This window comes from Oryzias melastigma, linkage group LG19, assembly GCF_002922805.2.
Source record: "Oryzias melastigma strain HK-1 linkage group LG19, ASM292280v2, whole genome shotgun sequence".
NCBI lineage: Eukaryota > Metazoa > Chordata > Actinopteri > Beloniformes > Adrianichthyidae > Oryzias > Oryzias melastigma.
In genome coordinates, this window is record NC_050530.1 from 23441297 (window position 1) to 23450757 (window position 9461).

General features: G+C 41.2%; 1 protein-coding gene across 1 annotated transcript; it reads right to left on the reverse strand.

Annotated features, from left to right (window-relative positions):
- Positions 1-3802: 3802 nt before the first annotated feature.
- Positions 3803-9461, reverse strand: LOC112154190 (Usher syndrome type-1G protein homolog). Its single transcript, XM_024284950.2, has 3 exons — positions 9142-9461; positions 4879-5326; positions 3803-4706 (listed from the first exon to the last, which is right to left on the reverse strand). Exons 1-3 carry the CDS (start codon positions 9303-9305, stop codon positions 3885-3887), a joined length of 1434 nt encoding a protein of 477 aa, XP_024140718.1. The 5' UTR covers positions 9306-9461; the 3' UTR covers positions 3803-3884.

Below are 9461 nucleotides of genomic sequence, written 5' to 3' on the forward strand. Positions count from 1 at the left end.
CATCAAAAGTGAATGAATGGTTTATTATTCATGTTATTTGCTTTTTACAAGGAAACAAACATTAGCCCTTCTTTAGGCTTGAACAATTGGAACACAATGAAGAAAAAAATCCTATATAACCTGTTCCTTTTTCTTAAGAAAAAGTAAACAAACAATAAAAAAACATAACAAAGGCTAAAAAGTATAAAACTTATTTATTTTAACAAAATTAATGCAGAAACAGGAACACATAAAGGTAACGAAAAACAGAACCTTCAAGTGGCCCCAAAAAAGAGAAAAATCTAATAAAAAGAGGTGGAAGATCCGAGATGATAAGCACCAACCCACATGGCCTCCTCATCCATCTACAACAGCATCACAACGACCACAGAGGAGGAATAGTGGACACACTCTCTGACGTCAATGAGGTATGAACCGGAAAGGAAACCAATACACCAAAAACAGAAACCATGATGACAATTTAAGAGAAAAACTGACTGAGTGATGATTGAAGCTTTTCATGTGTCTACCAGAATGTAAACTCATCTTTGAAGTTATCCACAAAAAACCCACACAAATGTTCTTTTGATTTTATTAAACATTATTTCTTTAACGAATACATGTTCTGAAAATCTTGATAATTGCTGACAGTCATGCATTCAGGTAGAACCATTGACTTACACTGAAGCCAAATGTGATGGGAAGCAACCGGAGCCTGCAGTGCCATACGACACCCCCACCTCTCTGTGACACGCTGCTGTTTCACCGAGCACATCTGCTACCTACACCGGCAGTCCCAGGACGCTTCATGTTTGAGACACACTTAAAGAAGGACTGGGAAAAAGGACATTCAAATTTTCCCAAAGAAATGTGGAAACTTTTATTGACATTTCAATTGTTATTGTTTGTCAGAGAAAATTCTCTTTTATTATAATAGGAATGTGCAAACACATTAGACTGACAGCCCGGGTCTCCTCTGTTTCTGCTGAGGAATTTTCTCTTGAAATGTGAATAACTTGTTCCAGTTACATGCTGGAAAATATAACTGATACTGTAGGGATTCCCTAACTGACAGTTTTATTTTTAGAAAAAAAAATAAAACAGAAAATTATAAAACTATCATACAATAAAAACATTTGAAACAACTTTAGCTTGAAATGTACATGTGATCCTAACAAACAGCCACTAGATGGTGCCGTTTCTTCAGAGATGCAGTGGGTTGGAAGCTGTCTCTGGGTGTTAGTCCAGACTGTGTAATGCAGGGGAACTCAAAGTATCAAAAGCCGATTTGTGTGGTCCTCAATAAATTATAACCAGCTGTACATTGCTTGCCAAAAAAAATTTTTTTTTTCTTCGTGGTTTCTGGCGACATCTAAAGTATAAAAGGTGATCACACCCAGGAGTCTATGGTACAGTGTATTAATATGGGGTGAGATAGATGTCAAAAAGAAACGTATTCATAAATAAAAAGTTACAGAAAAAAATATGAATACAACATTTAGTTTTACGTTTAACATGTCTCTTTAGAATACAACTTTTCTTTGTCTTGACATTTTTCTGGTTCACAAAATGTCAAAAATGCGTCACAGGGTCACAGGATTATACATCGAGTCCCAAATCATCAATCCAACTGAGTGAGCATGCGCATTGAGACTCATTTATTAAACTACGATGGCAGGAAAATTATCTTGACACCATACATCCACTGGGGAAAAAAAGATATTAACAGTCAAGTCCTGTCACTCTTTTTTTTACCAGGCGACAACAGCGGATCATATCAATGAAACAGACCCGGAAGTGGTGGTAAAAAAAAGGGAGGCGTTAACAAGAGAAAGATGAAATAAAATAAAAACGCCCAGCAGCCAGAAGAGGAATCCCCGTCTCTGTGCTGCTGCCGTTCGGTTATCTACCCTCCGGTGCCGGTGTTTTGCCAAGGAATGTCCCCTGCCAGAACTTGTTTCCCGTCTCAGGCATCGTTTTGGCAGGGGGATTGTATCTTGGCTCAACACCGGCTAGCAGCAGCATGTTAGCGTGGGGGATCCTCGCTTGGCCTAGTAGTTTATTCCTGGGACAGGGGGAGCAGGTGCACCTGCTCCAGGGCTGGACCTGTCCAGAGGTACCTTTGCCTTCACCCATCACTACCCAGACCAGGCTCTAGCAGCAACGTGGAGAAAAATGGATAAAAATGACACAAGCAGCTAAGCTAACTCGGAGCTAAAGAAGGCTAACTGTTGGCTGACTCAAGCCTTGGTCAAAAAGAAAGAAAGAAAGATCAGAAATAGAAAAGCAGTTGGGGATTCTGAACCTACTGACTTCTTAATTGTTTTTGTTTGTTTATATAGCCCCAAGAATTGGCTGACATTCTACTTTAACTCCGAGTTAGCTTAGCTGATTTTATTTTGTCATCCTCTTATTTTCAACTAATTTCACAGACATGTTTTTTAACCACTTAATGAGTGAACTGGCGTGTCTGTTACTTCTTTTAGGCTGTTTTTCACCTTTTCTGTGTCTAAAATGATCCGCTGCTGCATTGCTTACACGACCTGACAACCACAAAATGGGGTGGGAGATCGCTGTATTTTGATTTGTTTGATTAAATTCTCAACAGCTATGTCTATCAATATAATTTTCGGGTCATGGCATCAATGACATTCTTAAAATTCTTTTTTATCTTAGTTAGATATATAAACTTGAACAGACACGCACAGTTTGATCAGTCCATGTTTCGACACTTGATGTATAAGTCTGTGATGTATTTTTGACAGTTTGTGAACAAGAGAAATTTGTGATAAGGAGAAGTCGTATTTAAAAAAGACATGTTAGATGTAAAACTAAATGTTGGGTTCATATTTTTTCTGCAAAGTTGTGCACAAAATATAAATGTGTGCACAACTTTGTATGTATATATATATATATATATGTATGAATTTGTCTTTATGATTACAACTTATTCTTTATGCATACCTTTTTTAAAGATATTTACCACATATATTAATTTCACCACTAGAGGGCAGACAACATTTTCCATATCACCACCTCTGCGGAGAAAGGAAGCATAGGGACGACACCAGTAGAAATGGCGTCAGTGCGGGAGGATGAGCGGATTCGGAGAGAGTCAGAGCAGGTTCCTTTGAGGACAAAATGGTGTTGGCAAGGAGAAAGGGCGCTTTCAAGCTAAGTGGACAAATACTGACGTTGTTGGACCTCACATGGGCAGCGGAGGATGTTTACAAAAATGGAAAAATCCAGTAAAGCTGTGACAGAAGCTAACTACAGTTGTGGCTTTGGTAATGGTCCGATGTAGAAAGTCCCTCAGTGATGGGAAGTTTGTTAAAGATTTTAAGCTCAAAATAGATGATATTGTTTTCCTGGAGCAAATAAGTCTGTCAAATGATACAATTAAAAGACAAGTGGAAGATCTGGGCAGCAACTTCCAACAGCAACTGAGGGGGACTTTTGTTGTTAATAGGGTTTGCTTACAATATAGTCTGAAAAGACATCACAAAACTCTGATGTTGACCATAATTGACAGTTAAAACAATGTCTCAAATCTTGCTCGGTTTGTTCTTATGCTCCGTTATCTAAGACAGAATTTTTCCGTTTATCCATTTTTTTAACCAAAATTGCCCCCCAGTCTAATGTTGAACTCTTAATTTGACCCTCAATTACATGAACTTTGAGAACCCCTGATTCATCCATCAGGACTCAAATAGGATTAACTGCTGCAGTAAATTATTTGACACTTATTTTGACCCATATCTTTGTAAAGCCAAAGAACTGACTACTGATGCCAAGGCTATCTAAAATCCAACTCATGGTTCTCTTTAGTTATTGCTGAAGTCTTTTATTACCCAAAACAGTGTCTGGAATTCAGTAGTTCTTTATTAGCATCAGGAAACGGAGTCTCAAAGTTCTGTGTCTTCAATGGCCTCGGGTTCCTCTATAGTCTGAAGACGTCTCTTACAAGCATCCAGCAGTTTTTTTCTGGGGCCCAAAGGGATGTGAATCCCACTGAGATCCTGATCCGAGCAGAGCAGCAGAGCCTCCAAGTCGATCTTTTCTCTAAGGAAGATGGATAGGAACTCACTGAGGCTCTGAGAGGCCAGGAAGGTCTCCAGAGGATTTTCATCCGGTTCTGTGTCTTCGTCCAGCCCAATGCCAGTGTCCTCCCAGGGCAACTCCTGCAGGTTCCTTTCCTGCAGGCTCACAGCACTGCCAATGCTATCTTCATCAAAGCTAGGAGAATGCTGAGGCAGCTGTCCGTGCAGACGAACATTAGGCGCTTTGCCAGCAGGTTCACTTCCTGCAACACTTCCATGGTCCCGTTCCCCAATTCCAAACATACCCCCACTTATGTAGTTCCTCCTGAAAACCATGGTGCCAAGCCCAGGTCGGGTAAACAAGGAGTCCCGCCCAGAGTCTGCGCTGATCTCAGAGAATGCAGCCTCATAGAGGCCCGGGTCGCTCATGGCACGAGGTAAGCTCTCAGCATCGTCATCACTTTCCCGGTGGAACATGTCCCGGATGTTCAGACGCGAGCGCTCTCTGGGGTTGGTATAAGTGCCTTGTTTGAGGAACATAACGTCATTACTGAGCTGCAGGCCAGACAGTGAGCGAACGCTCTTTCTTCCGTCTTCATATATCTTGAACGTTCCATCGCCTTGTTTCCTCTTGTCCAGCTTTTTCTGGATCTTGGCTTTACCTTTGGCTGTAGAATGCAGTGTAGCCTGAGGAGACAGCACTCATTTACAAAACAAGAACTGTGCAGTTTCTGTTAGAAATAGAAACAAAATGAACCTTTTTTAAACATGGACAAATTTTAAGATTTCTATGTAGTTACAAACAAGTCTCCATCCTTTTTTAGGATCAGAAACCAACATGAACATAAAGATCGACCACCTGTGAGTACGGCATGTTAGAGGACACGGTGTTGAACTTCCGGCTCAGCGTGCTGCTGCTGGTATAGCTGGAGAAGCTGATAGCATCCAGGTTGTCCAAAGCCGCAGACTCCTTCAGGAACTTCTTCTCCATCCGTTCCCGATGCTTCCTCTGGAGCTTCTCACAGTCTTTGATCCGGCGCTCTGCAGAGCGAAAGGCCCGGTCTTTGAGCTTACTAACCACCTTTGGGTTCAGAGTGATCTGCTTGGCAGCAATAGAGTCCAGATAGCGAACACAGTCCATGTGACCCTTGGAGGCAGCCATGTCCAGCGGTGTGTGGTAGTCGTTGTCCAGACACCACACGTTGGCACCGAAGGCCACCAGGAAAGAGAGGCAGTTCTGGTGGCCGTTGGCAGCTGCCAGGTGGAGCGGCGTGTTCCCCCAGATGTCACACTTGTCAGGGTCCCCTCTGGAAGAAAGAGGCGACTGTCTGTCACTGTTCATGCAGTTCTGAAAGCAACACGGGTTCATCTCTAATAACTCATATAGAAAATTTATTTTCTATATTTTCAAAAAATATTGTACATATTTTTGGGGAAAATATATCTCTATTTATTTTTTAGCATGAACACAATCATAGTAAACAACTTGTATTTTATTTTATACAACAAATTATAGACACTTTAGTGCAACATTGCTGAAATCAGTAATACCATGTCTGTGACAAGCATTGACACCATTTGAATTGGAATTATCTGTTCAATTCAGTGTTAACAATAGTAAACATGAACAGCAGGGCCACTACTTAGTGCAGAATTGTTGTGAACAACAGAACAAAACCGAGTACTTCTAGTAGCTGCCAGGTAAATGGTGCCCACAACAGTCAGTCTTGCTGTGTACCTTTAATGGAACGTCTCATCAAAGGATGATGAATATGTTTTACAGCCTCTTCAAACAAAAAATAAAAGATCTTAATGTTATAAAACATCTGTTTAAAAATGAAAAAAAAGACTCATCTATAAGGCAGAAACTGTCCCTTGAGCTGTCATTGGAAATGTTTCACTAAAATAATAGAGTTTTTGCAACATTCTACAGTGATGCTCAAAGCCACTCTTCTGGAATTTCACAGTATTTTTGGAGCCTTTAAGGCAGAATGACCCTAACACAAGGTCAAGGAAAATCTATACATAGAAGATCCGAGGCTTTGGACATGACTCTCTGAGACCGGAGAGGATGGAGATCCTCTGCAATTCTGAGGGCTCAATTATTCTTTATCCTAAACTTAAGGTATCTCAACTTTTAAATGGATAAGTTCACAGTAAAGAAACTTTACTAGACCAAAAAAAGTCAGGAATCCTCAGAATATTCATTGGACAGTTTCTGTGCTGAATGGAATCACATTCATCAGGAAAAAAAAGGGTTATAATAGGTGATCAAGAAAAGAGTCTGTAACACTGTTGTGATGTTAGCTTGGTTCTCCTATGAAACAGTGGAGGCCTGATGTGACTGAGCAGGGTTGTTGAGAAACCAGCAGAATGCAGGAGCAGGCATTGACTCCTACTACAGCGTCGAGTCAACTCCTCTCAAGTCCCTCCCCTTCCTGCTTCTCCTCTTCCTCCTGATCAATAATTGAAGCTGCAGGTTAAATGTGACGCTGCATTATTCATCCCGCACACCTGGAGACTTCTTTTCACAGACACCCAGGAACACGGCTACCACACACATCAGTGGGGTTATGAACCCACACCTGATTCCAGTTCTAGGTCCCTGCATTCCAGTCCAGCCTGACAGAGACTCCTGCTGATGTTCCTTCACGCTGAAAGTCATCTTCTCTGTTTGTTCACAAAGGGCCAGGTATCACACTCTAGTAACTCAGACAGTAATTTGACTACTGGCAGCTCCAAGTCAGAGAGGATGCAGAGATGGAGCAACACAAACAACAAATCTCTTTTAGACACTGGGGGAAGACGGATGATTGGATTGATATTTAAATATCATCTTAATACAGGAAAAAAAAATCTTTTGGAATCAACCAAAGCAATGAAGAGAAAATCTTTTTTCCAATCAAAATATGACTTAGTGTGATTTCCAGAAGTTCTAATGCAGAGGCTTTCCCAAAGGAAAGTCAATTCAAATTTAACACAAACATTTGGAAAGCTATAGTATTTTGCTAAATGTTTTAAAAAAAAAGCACAAATAAAATAAAAAAAGTTATAATATTTGAAGATTTAGGTGACTTTTCAGAGGTGAATAAATTAAAAAAAAACTAATGACGCCAAAAGAAAAGCAGAAATGAAACACATATGTAGCAACATAAAACGAGTCTATGCCAGGTTATAAGAAAAACATGCATTTTAATTAATTAATTAAGATTTTTCAAGCTTAATATTCCACCTGCTCTCAGTCCCTCCTCTCCTGTCATCCTGTTTTTGTCCCTCATGCATGTCTTCTCGTCTCTTCCTTCATCTCATGTACACACATTGTCCTAAAGAATGCTGCTCACAGCGTTTTAATACACCATTAGTGCTGCCACAGATGATTATTTTAATAGTCGACAAATTACTGATTACTTTTTCTGATTAGTTGACTAATCGGGTCATGCACAAAGTGAATGTAAAGCACATATCTTAACCATAATCTGAAATATTAGCTAAACTCCAATAAAAAAAATCCTAAATTAGCCACAATAGCTAGCATGTAACTGAAATATTATCTAAACCCCCAAATAGTCCAAAAAACAAAACAAAAAAAGCCTAAATTAGCTATGCAGTGATGGTTCAGCATCAGAAGAGCCGTAACTTCACATACTTAAGACATGTTTGCATTATAGAGTATATCAAATATTCTTTCCACCTGGAACAATCACAGTCTTTGCACTGTTATTGATCAGTAGAAAATGTGCTGCTACTGCCTTGATTTGAGTGTCAGTTCTTGACTGCATCCATCAGTCTGACCTTTGTGCAGCAGCTGAGCTTCACCGCACGCTTCATAAACCTGCAAAAGTTCCTGTCACCATGCAGCCGTGCAGCATGAGCATGCATGCTGCTGCAATGGAGGGATTCTTTAGATTTATATCACTTATGCAGAAAGTCTTATGCAATCATAGTTTTAGCCAAACAAGAGCATAGATGCTTTAAGTGCCAGAATTAACCCGGAGAACCCACAAGTTCAAATTTGGCCCCCGTTTTTATTTTTATGTTTTGTTGAGTCCATTTTTTTCTTTTTTAATTATTGTTTTCGGGGTTTTCTTGTGTTGTTTTTAATGTTTTTTTTTTGGGTGCTGTAATTGGTGCTACCGACAATCAACGATATTGTTTTTGTTAAAAAATAAAAAAAAGATTAAAAAGAAAAATCATCTTTTTTCACACTTAACCCTTTAACACCTGAGGCGTCGCCAGTGACACTTAAACACAAAATCTTTAATATTGGGTTGAGCCGCTTTTGTCCTTTAGAATCTACTGGAATGATGGTGTTAACGGTTGAAAAGTTACAGTAAATCAAAGAACATAAACACTGGAGCTGTTAAAGGGTTCACTCTGCTCCTCCTGAACACAGACTCCTCTGGCAGAAGGATTCTGTCCTCTCTCTCTCTGCTGAATTCTGTCTGAAAAAGCTTCATTCCTGCTCTGCAGCTGAAACAAAGTGGAGCTGTCTCAGCCATCACGCTGAATCAGCTTCAACTGTGAGCACATGAGCACGACTCTTTCATGAGTCTCTGGGTGCATGACCTTTGCTGTAATGAGGCTGTAAAAGCGAAGCATCTCCATCCTCTGAGCTGCCCGTGTGAGCACAAACAGCATGGCTAAACTCAATAAAGATTTGGAAAGGTTTCTAAAATCAGCACTTCTGTTTAAAGTAATTTTTACTTTGGAATTGGACAGAAAATACTTTTACTGTCAGGATTCATCATCCATCCATCCATCTTCTTGTCCGCTTCTTCCCTTTTGGGGTCGCGGGGGTGCCGGAGCCTATCCCGGCTACTGAAGGGCGAAGGCGGGGTACACCCTGGACAGGTCGCCAGTCTGTCGCAGGGCCTAGGATTCATCATTTCATATTGAAACTTGCACCTTTGTTCAGCAGAAATGACCATCTGGAAGCTCAAAAAGAAATAAATGGTTTGAAATTTGAAAAATCCAATTAAATCATTAATCAAAATGGAACAACTCCAGGAATTTGGCTGACATTAATGTTTATGCATTTAGAAGAACTTTTTTTCAAACATGTCAAACCAAAGTACAGCGTGCAGTATTCAGAAGAAGGTTCGGTTCGGTTCTCCCTGCTCACCCTCTGCTCACGATGAGCCGCAGCGCCTCCAGGTTGCCGTGGTAAGCGGCCCACAGGGTCGGCGTCATCCCATCCTCGTCCGGAGCGTTCAGCTCCTTCCGCGTGGCCTCTCTCAGGATGTCCAGGTACCCGTCCCGGGCCGCCCGGTGGTACCGGTCGTTCATGGCGGCGGATCGGCTCAGCCCGCGCTCGGTTTCATGGAGGAGGCGGACACCCGCCCGTCACGGAGGCGGCTCGGTCCGGTCTGCAGCTGGACCGCAGCATGGAGCGGAACACGGGCGCGTTGCTAGGAGACGGTGGTGTCAACTCAGTAAGAGGAG